Here is a 23,661-nt window from a genome sequence, read left to right on the forward strand (position 1 = left end):
GCAGATTCAGAAAATATTTACTTGTTATACTCAGTCATACTGCATATTTTGCTGTTGGATCAAGATCAAAATGATGTCTTGGCGCAAATATATGTGTATACATATATACACACACACACACATATCTACTTATACACTGTACACACAGACACAGACATGTGTACATGTGTGCGCACACACACACACACACCCTTTCCAGTCACTCCACAATCCTGCAGGGGCCCTTGGCCTAGACGTTAGGGATCACTGCCTTATGAACTGCTTCTTCTAGCTTTGTTTATAACATAAGAGACTTTTTTCTTGACTTCTTTGTACCTTATCTTTAACTACCTTAAAGTGTTTAGGTATTTCATGCTTATTCCCTACAAAATTTAAATTTAAATCCGCCAGCTGTTAGGTAGTATCTAACAGTTCCATAGGAACCTCAACAGTATTTATATGTACGGTATACCATCTGACTTTCAGTATAAGGAAACTCCCAGTGGTGATGCTGACCAAAGCTCATCTACAGCTAAAAATTGTACACAACTGCCTGGAGCCCTGACTTTCCTGTAGTCTTTGAGATAGTGGGTATCAGAAGCAGGTCTTAAACCCAGGTTGTTTTTGACGTCCAAGGCCAGCTCTCTACTTAACTGTGTGAAGCTCTCTCATTATAAATATTTTTGTATTATAAAAAGGTGTTTGGTTGTTTGTTTGTTTTTTTTTTTTACAGACCTCTAATTTCTTGAAATTCCCAGTGTGGAAACTCTTGGGGTTAGAAATCTTGGTGATCATATGTCCTATAGAGTGTCCTGGGGGCAGAGAGTTTAAATAACTTTCCCAGGGTTAAACATACAGATTATGTCAGAGGTGGGATTTGAATCAAGATCCTCCTGAGACCACATCTTTCTTTATTATGCTGACTTCCAAGCCATGTTTGGCTTTTATTAAAAAAAAAAAATGACCAACCAGGCTAGAAATGTAATATGTACTCTGTATTAGATTATGGCAAATAGTAACATAATGGATAAATAGGACTGCCTATAGAGATGCCAATGTATGTATCACAAAATACCGTGACCTCAATTAAGATGCATCTGTGGTTCATCAGCATAAGGAACTTCCTGTGTAAAAACTTGCTCCAACCCCTCTAAGACTTGGTAGATGTCCTAAGAAGTTGTCTGAGGCATCTCAAGGTTAATTGGCTTGCTCAGGGCCAGCCTTGGTGGCTGCCTAAAGAGGAACCACAATTTCAGGAGTTCAGAGAGCTGACTCCTCCAAAAAGAAGATAGATCCTGAGCAGCATGCCTTTCTGATGAAGAAGGTATAGCCCACAGCTAGAGACCAGAAGGGGACTAAAGTTATCACACTGGTGGGTAAGATATCAGGACCTGGCCATCCGATAGCATTAGAGAGAGGGGGCATAGCTGATGGGAAAGAGGTTGCCTGTTTAGTAACCCCAAAGTGTATTTGCCTTCCAAGGGGAGTCCAAACCACAAAGCAACCCTGTCTATATTGGAAAATAATGTGGAAGGAGAGAGGGATTTCACTTTAATATGAGAATGTTGCTTTGTTGACCATCCTGAGTCCTGTTCCCTTCCTAAGGGAACTTATGAATTACTATGAGTGCTTTATCCATACTTTAGCTTTTGTTGGTGCCTGTGAATCTTTGCTGCCTTCTGCATATTTCAGTGAAATAAAGGCTGTCTTCTACCAGGAAAAAAAAAATTTAATGGCTTGCCTAGGATCAGATCACATAGCTATTAAATGTCAAAAGATATATACCCCTCGTCCTCTACCATATCCTCTCCACATGCTGCTTCTAATATTTACTGACAAACTGGCATTTGTTAAATTCCACTGTATGTTCAGCACAATTCTGAATACTGGTGATACAAAGGAAGGCAAAAATGGTCCCTGCCCTCAGGGGAGACAGCAGAGATACAGCTGTACAGAACCAACATATATGTACGTAATCAATTGTGCACAGTCTCAGAAGGATGTCATAGATGTTAAGGAAAACTGGGAAAACCTGCTTGAGCCAGGGAAGCTAGGGGGCAGAGATGAAGGAGAAAGCTCCAGGTGTAGGACCAGCTAGTGAAAACGCTTGGAGTCAGGAGGTGGGGTGTTGTATGAGTATGAATATGAGAATATGAACATGGAGAGGAGTAAGGTGTAAGAAAACTGGAAAGGTAGGAAGGGCTAGCTTATGAAAAGCTTTAAAAGGGCAAACGGAGGATTCTGCATTTGATCCTGGAGGCGGTTCTTGAAAAGGACCAAAATGATACCACTATGTTGGGGTCAAGGCACAGTGTGGCTGACCAAGCAAAAAGGAGTCACTGAGGTTTATGAATGGTATAGTTGTTCACTTTAGGAAGAACAGTGAGGGGAGAAGGGGTAAGAGAATGAGGAGAAGGATACCTTTTTTGTAAGCCCCACTGCCTAAGGAAAGAAGGGCTTGGGAGAAAAGATAATGAGTAAATACAATAAAATCTTGATTCTAAAGACTAGCTTATAAAAGAAATGTGATTGCCTTGGGAACTTACATTGTTAGAAATGATGTGTTGCTTATAAACACATCTAGATATATGCCCAATTAGATTTGCGAAATTTTAATGGGATTTTTTTTCCTTTTCAGTCCACTTCAAATTATCATGCGAGAAGGTTTGGAGTGCGGGCCGCTATGCCTGGATTCATTGCTAAGAGACTCTGCCCACAGTTAACTATAGTGCCCCCAAATTTTGACAAATATCGAGAAGTGAGTAAAGAGGTAAGAACACTGGCTGATTGGGGGGGAGGGCAAAAGGTAAGTTGTAATTTTTTTATAAACTTGTAGTGAACAAATAGATAACCTGGGGCTTTAAGTTCCTGAAAGTCATTTGATTGCAAATGAACTGTTTTATCTGTGGGAGATAGTCTAAAATATCTTAGGAATACATTATACCTTTTCTTTTTTATGAGATTGTCAAAATCCATAAAAAGGAGTTAATTCCTCACTTTTTATTATGGTCTTTTCAAATGACTAGGCTAGTTTGTGTTATACACTAGAAGAATAAATTTACAAATTGGCAGCTTATAGCTTGGGAGGGTTAATGCAGTGTCAAAAAGCATATGGTTTGTGTTGGTGAAGCATGCCTTCTTCTCTAGAGATAAGCTGACTATTGACGTGGAATGAAACATATGTTTTTGCCTTTGCCAACATGTTGACTTGTTTTGCTTAGCTATATTTCTTTGTTGAGAGGGAGAATTTTACTAAGTAGGTGGGTAGTCATTGGGAAGGGAGAGTGTTGTTTTTAAAGGGCATTAATAAAACATTTAATTTTTATAAATAAAAATGAAATAATTCCATTTTTAAAAGTATATGGTTTATTTTGTTCCTTTAGGACTGTTATATCCGTTTCCGCTAATGAAAACAAAGCTTTTGCAATTATGAAATTATAATGAAATATATTTTCATTGTAAATAATTTCAGTTTTTTAATAAACAGTATTCATTTTCTCCTTATGCAGTCTTATAAGACTTCAAGACAGTCGGACAATTCTTAGAATCTACTTTTGTCATTAAACTCTTGTCTAATCCAGTCTTTATCAAAGCTTTTATCAAGTAACAAAATTGATGGTTTGCATTTTAGTGCCTTTCCATTTCTAGACCCACTTATTCCCTGGTTGAAGATGAATAAAGTGAGCAAAAGGCTGACAGCCAAAGAGAAGGAAAAGGAAGGAAATTAAGTGGAATAAATATTTGCTAATGTATACCTCATTATAGAAGAAAAAGCTATTAATATGAGTGGCCTCAGATTGTAGTGGCTTGAAAGATGGACTCTTGAGTGAAAAAGGATTAAGGTCTAAGGCTACACTCTAAAGCATCCTGACTGTATGACTGTGGCCAAGTCACTTAACCCTCAGTGCTCCCAGGCAGCTCTTAAAGACTATAAATTATAGAGTAGTTGCAATCTGCATTAGTAGAAGGAATTCACCAGACAGAATTCCCTCTGCAAATGCAATCAAAGTGCAGGGAAAATAAAAAAGTAAGATTACCATTGCCTGTTTACTCTGTTTTGATTTTTTTTTTTAACATTAACATAGTAAAATGGTGGTTCATTTTGCTAGGGTCAATCAGTAAATTTCATTATGTGCCTGGCACTGTGCTAAGTGCTAGGGATACAAATAGGAATAGACAGCCCCTGCCCTCAAGGAGCTTACAGTCTAATAAAGGAACACATCCCACAAAAGGAAGCCGAACATAAGAAGGTGGAAATTACCTGCTGCAAAGACTTGGTGGAAAATTCAGAGAAGTCCCAAAATAGTGCAGCCAGATAAAGAGATGGCTGTCCTGAGCCCCATCCTTTACTGGAGGTTTTAAAATTCATGGCTCCACCTTCTAATCAGTAGAGTAGACAGCAGTGAGGTGTGAATACCAAGGTTTATCTGATCTTGTAAGTTGATGACATTTCTTGGTAAGTGGTAAGGTTTCTTGGGGTTCTTGGAGCATGAAGGAGTCAGAGAAGTACCAAAGTAGTGCAGCCAGGTTTGGAAACAAGGTGTGAAAAGAAAGGAAAGAAGGAAGATAAAGTAAGAAAGGAAGGAAGGAAAGAGAAAGAAAGAAGCAAATGCCCCACTTCCCAACTTCTTTTTCCTGGTTCCTTCTGAATAGATAAATTAGCAAATAAGATGGTCTAATTTTTTTTTTTAAGCCATTTTATTTATTTGCCTTTTTGGAGGGCAATTGGGGTTAAGTAACTTGCCCAAGGTTACACAGCTAGTTTTTTTGTGTGAGTGTTAAGTATCTGAGGCTAGAACCAAACTCGGGTCCTCCTGATTCCAGGGCCAGCACTTTACTCACTGCACCACCTAGCCGCCCCAATGACCTATTTTTTTAATACAGTTTAAGCTCTTCAAGAGATTGAGTAAAAACACTATAAAAAAGTATTTCCTTAACCCAATAAAAACCTTTGACAGGATGATTCACTGCATTCATTCATTGCATCTGAAGAGGTTTTCTTTTCCTATTCGCTTGCCCAGGTTGATGAAATTTTTTTTCATTACAGATTTGGGCAGAGTTTATGTGAACATTCCCATATAGCCATGTCTGCTTGCAAATAGGCAAATTTTGAACTTACCATAACAGAAATATAGTGTTTACTAATGCATATTTGAAGTGTAAGAGCTTTGAAAAGAGCCATTTATTCCATCTGTAAAGAAGTTATTATTGAAACATTAACACTTTATTTTTTTTTTTGCTAGAAAGTGTATACTTTAGTTCTGATAGCAGCCTTATGCCAAAGAAGCTTATACAATTAAAAAAATTCTTCAAGGACTATAGAGCTAGTTTCTTTTTAAACTCTGTTTTCACTAGGATTCTATTTAAGAATATTATTCATATGGCTTCCTTTGTAAGAACAAATATGATTAAAGTTCTCTGAGTAGAGCCTGTTGATAAACAAAGTTATGTTGCAGTTCTTAATGACTAACTTAAAGCATTCTTTAGGTTTTTTTTTAATAAGCTATCTTTTTAAGATAATTTTTTTTCCTCAGTACATCTTAATTGAAAATTCATTAAATACCTACTATGTGGAAAGCACTGTGTTGGAAAGGCCCCTGCAAGAAATAAATAAATAAATAAAATATTATTCCTCTCCTCATAGAGTTAGAAATCTTGTAGGAGACTGACATTTATACAAATACATACGTGATTGTGTATATGTACGTAATTATAATACCCAAAAAAATGATACATAAGTCATTAGAGGTGTATAGCCTACCCAAATACCTTCAGTTATATGTAACTTATGACCACACTAAACAATCTACTTCACTGTCATAATGATTTAATTTTTAAGGCCTTCTTCCTCACAAAGAGCCAAAGTCTGCCTCTTTAACTTTCAGCCATTGGTCTTAGGTCTGCCCTTTGTAGCTATACAAAATAAGTGTAAGCCCTCTTCTTTGTGACATGTGTATTGGAGACAGCAATTACATCCTGTCCTAAGTCTGATTAGGAGACTAACCATTCCCAACAAAGAGACAGCCACTTTTTTCTTTAACTTAAAGGATCAAAGTCTTATTCCAGGGCCTCATCTGGAAATTACTTGGAAGTTTGAAGGCTACAAATACCTATGGATATGCCTTTAGTATTATCCCAATGATGACCTGTCTTTGTCCTCTGACAACCATCCTAGCTAAATTGGGAGACATTCATCACCATATTGGCTCAAAGATGAAGTTTTTAGCAAAAATATTGTGATTTATTTTAATGAAGGCAGCACCTACACTGAACAAAATCAGCCTTGAATAATAGGTGATTTTAATATAATTTAGCATATTTTTTTGGACCAGATCCATGATTTCTTTGTCATGAGGAATTATTTATAATGTAAACTTCCTCTACCAATGTAAATTGGCGCCTGTTTTGCAACTTACAGCTTTTATAAAGTAAATAGATAATCTTATTGTTTTATGAGAAAAATCTTAATTTGTACTCTAAATTTGGCAACTTTTGACCTTCAAATATAATTAGCCAAAAATATCCCACAACCCATCAACTGGACAAAAAAACTTTCTTAAATAACGTGTTATTTCCCCCACAATTTAATTTTAGATTTCCCCATGTGTTTAATATAGTACATAAATATATAATTGATCCTACATATGCACTTCTTATCTCAACTAGTATTTTTGAGCTTTGTTCTCCAAGATTTTAGGCATATATATTATATATATTTGTGTCCATACTTTAATTGAAATTCAGTTATGTTGTAATCAAATACAATTTTTAATTTTTGTTCCTAAGAAAAAAAGTGAGGGACGCCTAATTCATTTCACATGCTTTCCACACTAATTAAAATTGTATTTCTTAGGTGTTTTCACCTTGGTCATAAAACTACCAGGTCTGAAATCAGAGATTTATTTGGATCCCTAATCACAACTAGATGAGTTGATAAAAGGGAGCTTATAAAGAGGAAATGAAAACTTTTTCATGGTCTTTTGACCTAATGGTCTATTTTAAAGCAAAGGAATTTTGTATAAATGTATTATATTAATAAATTGCTTATCCCATAAATCCAGGAACTATTGATTGTAGGGTCATAATGGAGTTGCCATGTAAGACTTTCCTAATGTAGGTATCAACTAAATGTGCCAGAGGTTTTTGCTATTGCAGCAAAATGTAAACATTTTTTGTGTATTTGTCAAGGTTAGGGAAATTCTTGCTGATTATGATCCCAATTTTATGGCAATGAGCCTTGATGAAGCCTATTTGAATATAACAAAGCATTTAGAGGAAAGACAAAACTGGCCTGAGGATAAAAGAAGATATTTTGTCAAAAGAGGAAACCCTACAGAAAATGGTAAGCTATTTATTGGAACTGATAACCTAAAAAAAATTAAATTGTGAATTTAGAATAGGTGGCAACTAGAGCAGGCTCAGTTACATTTGGGGAATTGTGTAGTGTTTTAAACCATCCCAGGCTACTCTCTGAAACGAGATAAAGCAAAAGTCTATCTTTTAAAATAACATTCTTCTAGTGATGCTGTTTGGTTTCAAATAATGAAATGTCACAGATCTCTGAAGAATTAAAATTTAAGATGATCCAAAGAGAAATGGAGAGATATATGATGGGAGTGAGCAAACTACTGCCTATTACTGATTTGCTCAAAAGAAATTGTATATAAGAGATCATATGATTGGGAAAGAAAGTAGGCTGTCATATAAAATGGGAAAAAAATAGGTGGTCAGAGTACTCCACTGGTATGCTTAAAAGTCAAAAAGAAGTCTCCTAGTATGTTGAGTAGACCCTCTGTAGGGGTTGTATGGGAGAATATGGACAAAAGGGAATTGAAGGAAGAGTTGTGATCTGTATCTTCAGAAGGAACATGCCTACTGATGAGAACAGATTCCTCTGAAATATAGACAAAGTATTTTTGAGATTAGGAAAGCAATATTTGCTGTACTTAAAAATAAATAAATTAATTAATTTATTGACTTTTTAAATATTCACTGACTCACTGGTCTATTTATCTAACCCAAGTCTGTCCCCTGATCGATAGTACTGTATCACCAGCTGCCTGTCAAACATTTCAAATGTTATATCCAAGAGACATCTCAAACTCAAAATGTCCAAAACTAAACTTAAAATCTTTCCCCAAAAAAACACTCCCCTCTGATAAACTTGCTCGTTTCTGTCAAAGGCACCACCATCCTTTCAGTGTGTCTGGTTTGTAACCTCAGCTTGATCCTCAACTCCTCACTCTCATTCACCCCCTCCCCCATATCCAATTAGTTACCAGATTTTACCCTACCTTGTACACAACTTCTCTTGCATCCAACCCTCTACTCTCCACTCATATAACTACCACCCTGAGTTCAGGCCCTCATCACCTCTTTCCTGAATTGTTGCAACAGCCTTCCAGTTGCTCTTCCTGTACCAAGTCTCTCACTGCTCTGGTCTGTCCTATACACTGTTGCCAACATAATTTTGAATAAGGGCAGATCTGACCATATGACTCCCAACTCAAATTTCAGTGGCATCCTTCTTATCTCTAGTATAAAATATAAACACCTCTGTTTAGCTTTTAAAGCTCTTTACAACCTGTCTGCTTTTCAAAATAAGAGTCATAGAATAGGTTACTTAGCATGTTCAATCCAACTCAGAACCATGCCTCGCTCCTGAGGAGAGAGAGAACCTCCATAGGCAAAGAGAGATCATTGGTGAAGCACTGTACCTCAACAAAAGGAGCAAAGCCAAAGATTTGGTGATCTCAGTGGATTAGGACACAGAGTTAAGGGTTTACACAGTTGTAATCAGTGTGTATATACATGCCTTTCTATGCGGCAATGTCATGTCATTTTTAATGACTAATTTTTGTTGTTCAATCATTTCAGTCGTGTCTGACTCTCTATGACCCTATTTTGGAATTTTCTTGGCCAAGATACTGGAGTGGTTTGCCATTTCCTTCTCCAGCTTATTTTACAAAGGAGGAAACTGAGGCAAACAGGGTTCATTGACTTGCCCAGGGTGTAATATAATGCCAAAAGAAGGCAACTTCCCAGGTTCAAAATACCAGCATAGGTGCTCTCTATTTTATTCAGTGACAAACCAAGAACAGAGAAGATCAAAACATGACATCATTCAAAATACAGCATTTACTAAGCGTGATTAAATAATCTCCAAGTACTACCCCACCCCAGGACCTTCCAATCATTCAATCAATTAGAAGGTCCCTGTTCTAAATACTACTCCACCCCTAGGCTATACCTTAATTAAGTCCACCACAAAACCCCTCTTCTCAAATGGAGATTAGTTTCCAAACATAGGTAAAGTACCTTCATTTGTCAATCACAGAGCACAATAAGGTCAAAAGTTCCCCACCCCCAGGATCACAATTGAATCTACCCCAGAGTTACATCAAGTTTAAACACAGCACTTAATACCCAAATGGAGGTCTTTTCTTCATCTTGACACGAGGTAAGTTCTCAGCAATCTTAGTTCCTGGGGAGACAAGGCTTAGCAAGGCCATAAGATACATTGCCAGTCCCTTCATGAATTTATCCTCTGTCTGTAGAACAGTCCTAGAACCCCTGAACACATTAGCAAAGCCCTCTCCCAGGATTTCTGTAAACATACAACAAGAAAATCCTTCTTCAGGGCTTCTGAACCAACAGAAAGGCTCCCAGACCCCTGCAACAACAGCACTGTCCTTCACCAGTGGACAGTATTCATTCTGTCTGCAGGACAGTCTCCAGACCCCTGCAACAACAGTACTGTCCCTCACCAGTGGACAGTATTCACTCTCTGTCTGCAGGACAGTCTCAGGGCTTCTTAGCGAACAGCCAGGTTCCAGGACTTCTTCAACAAAAGGACTGTCTTTCACCGGTGGACAAATCTGGCAAAACAACATCAAAACAGACAGACAAAGTATCAGCAAAACAGCCATGTCTCCTCAGTCCTTGGCAGCTCCGGGGGCAGGTCTCAAAAGTCCAGGGCAATTCAAAGCGGCCACCAGCAATTCTCTTAGTCTCTCTCTCTCTCCACGAGGTGCTGCTTCCAAAAAAATATCTTCCGCCTCTCTCTTGTCTCTCCAAATCTATGTCACCAGCTCCTCCCAGTTCAGGACTTTCTTTTCACATCAAAAAGTCCATCCCACAGGTGGGATTAACAAGCTCTGGGTTTTAACACAATCAATTTGAAAACCAAGCCAATACAGGGGAATCTTTAATTGCCATTACTATCACACAGGGTCACACGGTGTCAAAGGACGGATTTAAACTCATGAAAATGGTATTATTAATATCCCAGAGTTTCCTTGGCCATGTCCTTTTTGTAGGCATTTGAGTTTTCAGCTTTTTGCTGGTGTGGATAGCACTGATATGTGAGTCTTTGTATAAACTCCTTTTTTCTTTAGATTTATTTCCTTAGACTATCTCCCCCAAAGTCAAATTACCAACTCAAAAAAATATCAAGAATTTTACTCCTCTTGTTACTTGTAGTCAGACTGCTTTTCAGAAGGATTGAGCTCATTTATGCTTCCAGCCACACAATATAAACTTTTCCTCATATTATCATGGGCTTTTTATCATTTTAGTTTTGCTTTTTTTAATTGATATAAAATTCCTTAAAATTTTAATTTTAATTTCTTTAATTGATAATGAGGAGCATTTTGCTTTGGAGATAGAGTTTGGCATTCAGGATAATAGCAAGAAGGCCATTTGGGTTGTAATGGAAAAAGTGATAAGAGGAACATTATGAAATAGGTCTGTAAAGCTAAGCTGGAATGATGAAATAGACTGCCAGATAGCATTACTTATGCTGAATATTACATATGGCATCAGGTGAGGGTTGGTTTTGCTCAACAATTTGGGTTTTTGTGGATTGACAAGGGTGAGTTTTGTTGGTAATCAGGAAGTGTATGTGGTGTAAAAAAAAAAAAGGCATAACAAAAATTTCTTTTAAAAGGGTAGGTCAGAAGCAGACTTTGAAGACTTTTAACTTCAAGCTGAGGAATTGTTTGTTCTTTAATTTTTATCCTCAAGTCAAAAGGGATCCATTAAAGATGGCTCCTGTATAAACTTTATCAGTCTCCCCTTTGGCATTTGGGTCTTTACTTCATATTTTTGGTTCAATGCAAAAATCAATTCAAGAAACATTATACTCATTTATTTTGCATCCACTACATAGACTTTCAGGACACAAAGACAAAAACAACAGTTCCTTCTAGGAGCTTCCATTCTGTTTAGGGGAGGACAGGGGAGAAAACATGTATAAAATAATAAGTTTAAGGAAGAAAACACTAAACGCCTGGAAAGACACCATAACCTCTTAATTCATAAAACTGTTCAACATTCCTGACCTTTTCTGATACTTCATCTCAGCTACACACAGTTACATCCTTGATTTCATCATCACCCATAAACGTTACACTTCCGTGATCCCAAGCTCTGAAATCCTTTCATGCCTTTTCTCCCTGTGCCTTGCCCTTACTAAATGTATAATCTTCTAATTTATTCTATTTCAAGGCTATTATCTCTGCCCTCTCATTTTCCTCTCTTTGATTGTATCAAAATCTTAATGCCTCTGTATTTGAAATAGCATAGATTAATTTAGAATCCTTTCTATCCGTTGGATAGATCCTTAGCAAATGTATCAGTTTGTATACAAATAATTATGTGAAAGGACTCCTAATATATAAAAGAAAATATATTTTGATTCTTGCATTGGAATAGCTTTTTCTGTGAGTTAGAAAAGGTCTTTTTTAGGCGTCTCTCTTACAAATAGAATTGGCAGTTTATTCAATTAATGAAATTAGATTACTTGCATATTACCTTTATTATTAGTTCTTAACTATTTTCTTCTAAATTTTAGCTTAGGAAAAATTTTTTTGGTCTTAAAACAAATACAAATACACACCACATTTTAACTTTGGTGCCTAATTATAATTTTAAGGGAGAAAATATAGCCAAAATTTTGGGGTTGTATTCTTTTGAACATTTTTTAAAGTGTTACTATTTAAAAGTAAAAGCTTGCTTTGTTTTTGGTTGGAATTTTTTAAATGATATATTTGTTCTAGAAGACTTTTCCCCATAGAAAAATCTTTGAATTGATGTAGACTTTATTGCAAATAGTTCTATAAAAATAGTCAGGCTTCCCAACTTGACTTGAAATAGTGTGGAAAACTTAAAATATCTGAATTTCTCTTTTCTTTGTGGATTAATTTTTGTATATTAGTTATATATTCCTTTAACATGAATCTTAAGTTTTATTCCTTTTTTAAAATTCAGATAAGCCAGAAATGGTCATATCAAAGGCACCAGAGTTAAATGAAACCGCCCTAGCCATCTCTCCTTTACTCTTTGAAGATAGCCCTGTTCAACCACAGCAAGAGAAGACAGAAGTTCCTTCCCAAGCACACTTTGAAGAACAGAGAAATCCTCAAGTCCTCCAAAATTCAGTTATTTTTGGAACTTCAGCTGAGGAAGTTGTAAAGGAAATTAGGTTCAGAATCGAACAAAAAACATCTCTCACAGCCAGCGCAGGTATGTCAGGCCATCCTGGGGGCTAATTCAGGGATCCTTTTCAGGATTGCTAAATACAGGATGCAACTAGCATTTACCTCTTTAATATTGCTTCAAAATGTGACCCATTGCCTAGTGGTCAGCTAAACTTCTGGCAACCTTGGGCTTCCAGAATAGCCAAAGGCCTGGAAGTAAGTGAAAAAGCCTTTAAGGACAAAAGCATAAGTATATAAAGTATAGCCATTGAGCTTAGGCATATGTTAGACTGGATAGTATAGGAGAAAGAGACCTAGCCTTAGGATCAAAGCCTCTGGATTCTAGTCTCAGCTGTTATGAGTTGGGTGATCTTGGGTAAGTTAATATATCTCTATGGGCTTTGGTTGCCTTAACTGCCCACTGAGGATAATAGTCCCTATACTACCATTCTCAAAGAGTTATTTTGAAAAAGAAAAAGTGCCCTATAAACTTTATAGCACTATATAAATGTGAATTAGCAACAGTAGTAGTAGTATTTTAATAAAGTTCATACATAATCCTTGTCTTTTAGTCTTTTTCCCTCTTCACAGACAGAAAAAACAGAAGCAAACCCACTAAATAGTTGTGAGAAATGACATTGAGAACAGAGGTGGCCATCAGAAGGGAGACAGAAATACCCACTACAGTGACATAGTCCTCTAGGGCCATTGAATGTAGGGCCAAACAGTCTAGCATACTTAAGGAGCCACTGAGATATCATAAATTGGCACAGTATGCCAACTCTTGGTCATAATTAGTGAGTCATCAGGAAAGGATCTATTTTGGACTACATGATCTGTTTATTTACTAAAGGAGAGAGGTATGTGACTCATTTTAGAAATATTTGAATTACAAAAGAAAATATATTTTGGTATTTAAAATATTATTTTTTAGGTACCTGGAAAATTCACTTCACCCGAATATCTCCTTCCTTAGTGGGGTCAAATAAATGAAGCACCACTCTGCTTTCATTATTAATCCTGAAGCTAGTCTATAAAGGGTCTCTTTCATCTCCAGGCATGATTCCAGATTCTAATTTGAACTATAAATGAAAACAAACGTCTTTATTCTTATCGTAGTTTCTATTATACAACATAATAAGATGGTATCTCATTTTCAAGCTGTAGCCATGCTTGTGTTTTCATAGGAAATACATGATATTTTATTCAATATCAAAACTGTCAGTTGCTAATATTAAAATCTTATTAACAGTCCCCTTTCTGTAATGCTTTAAAAGTATGTGCCTCAAAAAATTCCATAGAGGTAGATGAAGAAACTAAAGCTCACAGCTGTGAATGCTGTATCACACAGCTAGTCTGGCCCCAAATCCAGACCTCTCAAATCCCAATTCAGCATTTTTTCCACTCTGCTGAGCTGCTCACTGATTTACTATTTGCTATCAGTGAATTTGCTACAAAATATTAACATAAGGCATTTTACATAATAAAGTGCCTAGACCTTAAAAGTAGTAACATATTGTAAAATAATAATAACAATAACTAATGAAATTCTTTCATTCAACTGTGAGCTCCTTGAGGGCAGGGACTTTTTTTTTTTTTTGCTTTTGTATTCCCAGTGCTTGGCAAAATTCCTGGAACATATTAAGTATTTAAAAAAGGTTTGTTGACTTAATTTGACTTCTCATATTATACTACATTCTTTAGAGAAGACTAATCTTTTAAAAGTTTGTATTGTGTTGGATCATAGTGGAAAGGGAATTTCACTAAGTAAGGATTCTTTATGGTATAATGAAGCAACCTCAAATGGCTATTTGAAAACTTTGTTTATATATGCATTTTTCTGTGGAAAGGCAGAGTGGTCTTTTTGAAAGCGATATGGAAGATCTCATCTTCAGAGTTGATTTTGAGCGCTCCAGGCTTTCAAGTGCCTGCTATGTACCAGGCACTGTGCTGGGAGCTGAGTATACAAAGAAAAGCAAAAGAACAGCCCTGCTCTCAATGAGCTTACAGTCTAATGGGGGAAACAACATGCAAACAAGTCTGTACATACAAATATATACAAGATAAATCAAAGACAGTCAGGGGGAAGGCCCTAGCATTAAGGGGGGTTGAGGAAAGCTTCTTCCAGGAGGCAGGGAAGTTGGGAGGTGAGAATGGAGAGAATTCCAAGCATTGGGGACAACCAATGAAAATGCACAGTCAGAAGATGGAATATTTTGTTCAAGGAACCACAAGGAGGCCAGTATCCTTTGGTTGGAAATGTCATACTTCCCTTGAGATATGAGAGGATTGAATTTTCTTCTTATACTGTCTGTGAGGTCTTCAGACTCTTAGGGTTCTTCACTTGCAAGAAAACTACATTATCTTTACTACATCTAAAAGAAATAAAGATTTGAGTGTCATCAGGGCACTTATTGATATGACAGCCCCAAACCCTTATAACTTCTTTAAGTCATATCTCAGTAATTCATCAATACATATTAAACTTCTGTGTGCAGAACATTATGCTAGGGGCTTGGAAGGACACAAATTCTAGATTAGAGGTGGTCCATGGCTTCATGGAGACTAGCATAAGCATAAAACACAAACTACTGTGATGCATAGTATCACATGACAAGTGCATTTGAGTTGAAAAATAAAGTGACTTGTGTGGTGCTAAGGGAAAGACTGGTCCCATTCCCCTCAGGATTAAAGTGGGCTTCATGGAACACTTGGCATAACTGTCAACAACAGAGATGATCAGATAGAACCACATAAGAGGGACCTTTTCATTGAATTAGCATTTATCTTAGATCATCTTCTATAACTTTTTGTAGGAGTGGGAATAGAACCAATCAATTCTATTCCTGTAGAAAACAGTGAGTAAGCTAAAATAAAAAAATAAAAAAAACCAACAGGGGCGGCTAGGTGGCGCAGTGAGTAGAGCACCAGCCCTGGAGTCAGGAGGACCTGAGTTCAAATCCGGCCTCAGACACAACACACACCAAAAAAAAAAAAAAAACTAGCTGTGTGACCTTGGGCAAGTCACTTAACCCCGATTGCCCTCCAAAAAATCCAAAAAAAAAACCCCAACAACCTCATAGTAAACAATATCAGAGGCTGCTAATAGATCTAAAATTACCAGCTGGTGGCTTGCCTATTCCCCCATCCCTTAGAAGAAATCAGTTACCAAAGAAATCAGTCGAATTCTTCTTCTATACCTGGGCCTAAAACCACAGGAAGCCTTGGAGATATACTCTGTATAATCTCAGGTTTCTTAAACATTTTATAAAATTGTTTTATTCTGTAAAGTTGGATTTTTATTATACATTTTTAGAAATATATGCCCTCAATCTCTTTGATTTATCTCAAAATCCTTTTTTAGGCATTGCTCCAAATACAATGTTAGCGAAAGTATGCAGTGATAAAAATAAACCGAATGGACAATACCAGATTCCCCCTAACAGAGAAGCTATAATGGACTTCATCAAGGATTTACCCATTAGAAAGGTGAGGTTTTTATTTTTATTTATTTTTTTTTGGAGGGGAGAAGGCAAGGCAATTGGGGTTAAGTGACTTGCCCAAGGTCACACAGCTAGTAAGTGTGTCAATTGTCTGAGGCCTGATTTGAACTCAGGTCCTCCTGACTCCAGGGCTGGTGGTCTATACATTGTGCCACCTAGCTACCCCAAAAGGTGAGGTTTTTAATATAAAATATTATACACACACATATACAACATATATCTTCTGTATATTACTTTAGAGAGTATATAGATACATAGGTTGAGTCCTGAATGCAATTAGTAGCTGTTCTTTCTTCATTAAAAATAGAATGGGAGAAAAGGAATATAGTCAGAAAAAAAAAAACTAGTTTGGACTTTAATAAAGAACTTTCTGACTGAATAAAAAAAAATATTAGAAATGAGGTTTCCGGAATCTCCTCTATTGTTATCTTAATGGTATTTTGCAATTTGTAAATTTTACAGTTTTGCAATTACAAAAGCCTGTAGGTTAAAAGATTCTGAGAAAATATGGATATTATAACAAATCCAAATTTATGACTCAGACCCAGTTTCCTTAGGCCTGGAGAGCTTTGAGATAGATAGACCATGTTCCTCAAAATGTCAAATATTATGTTTACAATAAAATATAATTTTATTTATAGATTCCTTTCAAATAAGTAAATCTCCCCCTCTCTCCTCAACTGCCATTTTAAAAAAATTCCCAAAGACATAAAGCACCTTGTCCTGGGAGTGAGTCCCTAAGGGAGGGGAAGTAATTTTCCATCTGAGTTTTTTGCTGAGTTTCCAAACATTCTAGGACCTGTAGAAAAGTGGTGTAACAGTTAAAAACATTTGAGTCAGAAAATGTCCCTTTTACTTTATTATAATCCAGCAAAGAAGCAAAATAATTTTTCAAAAGTTCATCATAAAGACACTCTCTGCATCCAGAGAAAGAACTGATAAGTAGATCTATAGAATAATTTTACATATATATACCTATTTGTGTCTAAGGGTAGCCATCTCTAAGATAGGGTGGAGGGGAAGAAGAAAAAAGGAAAAGAAAAAAAAGGTTTACATGATAACTGTTATACATTTAAAAGGAATGGCAAGTTGTAAGTAATAGATTTGAAATTTCACATGCAATCATCTTTTTTATTATACTGTGTTATGGAAATGCATGTTTTATTCCATAAATTAAAAATAAAATACATTTTTTAAAAAGTCTTTTAAACTACTTATGGGTGATGTATCCTTCAAAAAATCAGATTTGCAATTTTAATTCAGTTTTTTAAATAAGAAAACAGTGACAATTTTGTTTTCCTTAAAATTTATTAGCATTATTTGCTAATATACTGATTTCCCCAGGCATTCCCGAGTATGTTAATAAAGCACTTTTACATGCCTGAAGAAAGGGACCATCCACGTATTGATTATTGCTTTTACCTAACTAAATTTTGGTGGCTATCAGATATGGACAAAGGTAGTATGGTGTAATGGAAAGAATGTTAAATTTTGAATTGAAGGATCTGAGTTCAAATCCTGACTCCTGGACTACTTTCTGCTGTAGTTCTATGACTTAAGGAAGACATTTAGCTTCTCTGGGTTTCATTTTGCCCCTTTGTAAAATGGGGAGAGAGGAGGGACAGTTGAACTAGATGATCTCCAAGGTCTCTTCATGTGAGTTTATGTCTCATTACTTTATAATCATACCTTAAAGGAAATTACCTCAATTCTTACTCTATCTTGAAGATTGGTTTCAATGTTAATTATTAAGATATTTTCTCTTCACTGTTAGTGATAATATCAGCTCTCTTTTAGGTTCCAGGAATAGGGAAAGTAACGGAGAAAATGTTAAAAGCACTTGGAATTATCACCTGCTCAGACCTTTACCAGAAAAGGGCCCTACTTTCTCTTCTTTTTTCTGAAACATCTTGGCATAGCTTCCTTCATATTTCCCTTGGTCTGGGTTCAACACAGTTGGAAAGGTATGTCATACTTTTGTTCATTTTATTCCTCTATGTGATGAATGGCAGTTTCAGCAAGCGTGGTTATAAAGTTCAGCAAGTTATAAAGTTTATATCTGGAAAAATTCTGTCAGGCCAGTTCAACTGGAAAAGAAAGACAATGAAATCCCTTAATAGCTATACTTGACAAGGTAGCTATAATTTTTTTTTTAAACATGTATTTGGAATATCTGTGTCACCAGGAAAGCAAACAGAAATACACTCAGGAGGTTTAAAAAATACAAGAGTGATAAAATTCCTTCCTTCTGCCTTTCTAAAACTGCCATTCTACTTGGAGGAAACAATTTATTGAATTGGTGTTTTTGGCACACTTAGACATTGTAAAAAATGTCATTCATTATTTGACTAGGGTAGATGGGTCTTGTAGAACTGTAATGATTTAGCTGAGGGAGTTTTAAAGGCTTAAAGTCTTCATTTGCCTTTTTAAAACAATAATTGGTCATTAAGCATTTAGAAATTGCATTATACTAGAAATAAGAAAAGAGATTTCTTGGCAGTGGGAAGACTTTCGTGATCTGCTACACACAAAGTTAGGCAGAACTAGGAGACAAAATATACAAGGATGACAGTGATGTAAATGAAAACCACACTAAAAGGCAAACTCTAATTATTTGTAAAGACTACTCTTAGTCACATAAACTGATGAAACCACACCTTCCTCATCTCAGATGAGGTGAATGTCAGTGGATGTGAAATGTGGTTAAGTAGTTGCTGTGCTTGTGAATTGAACTTAAATGACTTTTTTTCTCCTCTGAAGGAATGTTCAGTGGGAGGGGAGGTTTAATGGAAAATGACCATTGTATAAAAACAAAAGCCAACTGTAAAGCTTTAAAAATAACTAAAGAAAAAGAGAAATTTCTTGGCAAGAAATAATGCCTTTGGGATTTTCCTTCTAATTGAGAAGATGTACTTCCTCAGAAAGATCATGGATCCTAGGAATCATCTTTGACTCTTCCCTTGCCACCATGTCTTCCAAGTCATGATATTTCAAAATGTCTTTTCAGTGTGTATCCTTGTCTCCATGTCCTCTGCTTCCATCCTTATTCAGGTCCTTATTCACCTCTTTCCTAATCTTTTCCAATAGACGCCTCACTGACCTTGCAGCCCTCTACTTCCTCTTACATATTGCGGTAATACTAATTTCCCTGAAGGACAGACAGCACACAACTTATCACATTTTTATAAGAAACAATTTTTCTGTTCTGACTTTTTTAACCAAATGTTCAAGCTTCTTATGAAATTCAAGGACTCCCACAATGTGGTTTCATTTTACCTCTAGTTTTTTCTTGCATTTGTCATTCACCTTTACATTCCCTGCTCAGTCTTCAGAATACACTATTTGCTGTTGCTCTAATATGCTGGGGGGGGGGGAAGGGGGAGGAGTTTGGCCTCTGTGACTTTGCTCATGATGTTCTCTCTATTCTAAAAGCCTTTCTTTCCCACAGTTCTCACCCTGCAGCTCAAATGTCATTTCTTTTACAAAGCCTTTCTTGATTAATCCCAAACCCCTGTCAGAACTAATCTCTCTCTCTTCTTGATTCACATAATTCTTGGTACCTCTGTTCTAATACTTAAATTCTATTTTGTATTATAGTTATTTGTTCATTTGTGTTACCTTTCTTTTTCCTAACCATTTTACAACCAAGGAAACTGGCTCAGAGAGGTTAAATTATGTGTCAGTGGTCAAACAGATAATAAGTGTAGCAGGCAGGATTTGAGTCAAGTTTTCTCCTCACTTTAAATTCAGTACACTTTTTATCTGTCATACTGCCATGTAATATTATTCCTAATTTCTAAACTTAACAGCTTTTTCAGATCTCTAAAAGATGCCTGGTTTTCATTTAAATTTTCTAATTGTTTAAAAAAAGAAATTAAATTACTCTGAAAAAGTAAAGACTTTTTTTCTTGTTTTTTAAAGGGATGGAGAAAGGAAAAGTATGAGCATTGAAAGGTACTGTGTGTATACTTTGCTGTTATTAACTTTACTGAATTTGTTGTTCATCATAAATTCAGCATGTATTAAAATGAATTGGGGCAAGACATACTGTAGCACAAAATTTATTTAAAGCTATGGTGGTTTTCAGCAATTTATAAAATGGTATGCCATTCATATTTTGTAGCTTGGTACAATTTAGCTTAGGTCCAAATGCCCTACTTTTAGTATGGTACTTTAGTGGATTGTTAGTATAGGTGCTACCCTCCGCTATCACAGATTGTAACACACCCACTCCTCCTGAAATTTCTTGTCCATGCCTTTTTATAAATCCTACTGAGGAAATCTAACCCAGTTGCCATAAGCCTTCCTCTGGGTCTTTTGATATTTTGTTGATACCAGTCAAACACTCAGATGTCCCTCTGGCATCTTTTACTCTCCTTTTTGTTTTAAATCAGATTTGCTAATGGTTACTGATTATTATTTGGAAGATAGCCCTTGGTTTTATTTGTTAATTCAGTAGTTTGAGGTTTATTTAATTTTGTTGATCTCTTCTTTGATTTTCAGAATTTTTACTTTGGTTTTTAGTTAGGGCTTTTTAATTTGTTAGTTTTTCTCTAGTTGCATTCCCAATTAATTGATCCATTCTCTTTTTTATTAATCAAGTCTTTAGAGCTATAAAATTTTCCCTAAAAACTACTTTGGCTATATCCCCAAAATTTTGGTATGTTGCCTCATTGTAGTTACTGTCTTATTTATTGTTTATGTTTATTTATTTATTGTTTCTATGATTTGTTCTTCAACCTATCTAATAAGATTAAATCACTTAATCTTTAGTTCTTTATTCAGCTGTCCTTTATTCAATATAGTTTTTATTTGCATTGTGGTCCACAAAAGATGTGTCTAGTATTCTGCTTTACAGCATTTGTTTATGAGGTTTACTACATGAACAATTTTTGAAAGGGTTCCACACACAGCTGAGAAATAAGTTTATTCCTTTCTATTCCCATGCAGAGAGGTCTGTCATCTAGTTTTTCTAAAATTCTATTGAGGTTCTTAATTTCTTTCTCTTTTGTTGTTAGATTTGCCTAGGTTTGAAAGGGATACATTGAATTCTCCCACTGTTATAGTTTCACTGTCTGTTTCTCCCTGGAACTTTTACTACTTTTCCTTTAAATATTTAGATGCTGTGGCATTCACTGTAAATATATTAAACATTAGTATTAATGTGCCGTCTTTGGTACATTTCAACATAATGTAGTTACCTTCTTTATCTTTTTTAATCATGTCTATTTTTGTTGTTGCCTTGTCTGAGATCATACTTGCTAACTCCGGGTTTTGGGGAGTTTGTTAAGTTCAGCTGAAGAATAACATATTTCTCTAACCACCTATTTGAACTCTGTATGAATATTTGCTTCCAGTGTTTTTTAAAGCAACATATTTTCATATTCTGTTTTCTAATCTATTCTCCTCTCCTCTATTTTCTGGGTGAGTTTACCCCATTCATATTCACAGTTATGATTGTATTTTCCCCCCTCTTATTTTCCACCCTTTGCTCCCTTCTCCCTCTTTATAAAGAATAAGAAGGTAGTAAGAGAAAAGGACTCTACTCAACACCACTGCTTTATACTTGATGAATTATTCCACTGTCCTTTTTCTCTTCTCTTTCCCTCACCTAGACCCCAATCACAGGTTCTTTCATTCTTTCCTTTTAAACACCTCTTTACAGAGTAGTTAGAGTGTTTGGTTTTGGTTTTTTTTTGCTTATGCCTGATTCCTCCCTAAATCTACTTTCTCTCTTATTCTTTTCCTTCCTTCTTTCTTTTCCCATGTTGAGTTGAAGTTATTTCTACCCCCAAACTCTTTGTGTATATGTGTGGGTGTGGGTATGTTCTATTCTTCTTTGACTGGTTCAGATGAAAGTGACATATACTCCCCTCGTTCCTTTCTCCTTGTTTATAGTCTTCTGCTTGCACACACAGATTATGTCAGACAATAAGTTAGTTCCCCCATGCTTTTTCCCTTTTGTTTTCCTACTATATTCCTTCCTCCCATTTCCCTTTCTTCTTTGAAGACAATCAAAATATAACAAAAACAATCCTTTCTGTCTTTTATTTACCTCCTATGACCTCTGTTATGGCAGGTAAGTGACACAGTGGATAGACCTCAGTTCAAATTCAGCCTCAGATACTTAGTAGCTTTGTGACCCTGAGCAAGTCACTTAATCATGTTTGCCTCAGTTTCCTCATCTATAAAACGAGCTGGAGAAGGAAATGGCAAACCACTCCAGTATCTTTGTCCAGAAAACCCCAAATGGGGTCATGAAGAATTAGACATGATTGGCATGACTAAACTAAATGATCTCTAATAACATTAGTATTCCAAGGGGATACTTGTATCATCTCTGCCTAATAGAATGTAAGTACTTCATCCTTGAACTGTACTTGCTGCTATATTTTTGGTAGCCTTTTTCCCCTAGTCTTTTGGGATTTTCCCTGCTTTGAGATATTTTGAAAATTTATTCTTGAATATCTTTAATATTATGGCACTTCAGGCACAGATTTCTTTTCGGTATATTTAGTCAGATTTAGTTCTTCCTAACTTCATATTCTTAAATACTATTTCCCTACATAATATGTGAAATATTCAGGTGATAAAAAGCCAAATGTAATACTTCTGTTATCAGCACTGATGAGTATAGATCACTATGGAAACTGCATAGATCAGGCATGACCTCCAGTAAAAGTTGGGAGTCACAGAGTGATGTACAGATTAAAAATGAGTGTCTTTTTTTCTAGGCAAACTTTATTTTATTGTCCATTTTGCCCAACACAACCATAAGGCAGGAGTATAGTCCTAAGAAAACCCAGGCTAACATACTTTAGTCATATGGGATTCTCCGTAGTTCTTCTCTTCCAGAATAGCCTACTATTCAATTCTTCCCCTTACATCACCCATTCTTCAGCTCAAGAGTTCCAAGGCAACCCTAACTTATAATAGTTGTTTGAATTTTCATTCTCCTTTGTGTGTTTGTATGCCAGTCTGTGACAGTCCATTTTTGGCAATTTGGGATAGTTGTTATGGGAGATGAATAAGTCTGGGCAAGTACAGTAGATTTAGGTCCCTTAAGGACTCAGTCTTGGCAGTCCTGATAAAATTAACTGGCTAAAGTCCTAGGAACTCACATGGACCTCCAAAACCCAGGTCCTCATTAACAGTATATCTGTCTTTCATTACCGCCCCCTCCGCCCACCCCCTCCACCTACTCCCCCACCCCCGCCCATGTAAGCTTGGTCACCCCACATAGTACAAACCTACACTAAAAGAACCTTTAATTTTGTTGTAATCTTATCTAACCCTGTCCCAGCAGAAACTTAAGACAAATCTGTCTTATTTCACATTTATATAGTCATTATTCTCCTTCAGGTTTCATCTTCAGATGCTCTTAGAATGATCTAATTTAACTGGGTCTAACAAAATTTTCTGCAGGGTTATTTAGCGTCAGTTGTTTTCCCAGTATTCAAGGCAGGACTGTTGGCCACCTTCCATTATGTTCCTTAATGTTTTGCAAATGAACTTGTAATGGTGTTGCCCTTGAACACCATGTCCCTCTGCCTGCCAAGAAACGCAAATGTTTACAGGTTAGGGCCATTTCTGGACTCTTTTAGAATTGTCTTTGTGATACCTGTATTGTGTCACTTCAGCTTCTCCTAATAAACGGTAATTCAGTCAGTGTTGGTACTTTTTCCATTTCTCGTTTTTTA

The 23,661-nt window shown here is 36.1% G+C and overlaps 1 protein-coding gene across 6 annotated transcripts in view; it reads left to right on the forward strand.

The window, feature by feature from the left end:
- POLK (DNA polymerase kappa) overlaps nucleotides 1-23,661 on the forward strand; it is a 119,702-nt gene that overhangs the window by 88,640 nt on the left and 7,401 nt on the right. For 5 of the 6 annotated variants that reach the window (XM_069096242.1, XM_069096241.1, XM_069096247.1 and 2 more), the window contains 6 exons: nucleotides 2,618-2,749; nucleotides 7,168-7,321; nucleotides 12,250-12,504; nucleotides 15,823-15,947; nucleotides 17,759-17,925; nucleotides 19,883-19,915. In XM_069096242.1, the coding sequence (XP_068952343.1) occupies nucleotides 2,618-2,749; nucleotides 7,168-7,321; nucleotides 12,250-12,504; nucleotides 15,823-15,947; nucleotides 17,759-17,925; nucleotides 19,883-19,915 (866 nt within the window). The remainder of the gene's footprint in view (nucleotides 1-2,617; nucleotides 2,750-7,167; nucleotides 7,322-12,249; nucleotides 12,505-15,822; nucleotides 15,948-17,758; nucleotides 17,926-19,882; nucleotides 19,916-23,661) is intronic. The other variant, XM_069096245.1, reaches the window with a different exon arrangement.

Source organism: Petaurus breviceps, unplaced genomic scaffold (assembly GCF_028583685.1).
Source record: "Petaurus breviceps papuanus isolate PSGF00001 unplaced genomic scaffold, PetGlider_PUasm1.0 229, whole genome shotgun sequence".
In the NCBI taxonomy this organism is placed as follows: domain Eukaryota; kingdom Metazoa; phylum Chordata; class Mammalia; order Diprotodontia; family Petauridae; genus Petaurus; species Petaurus breviceps.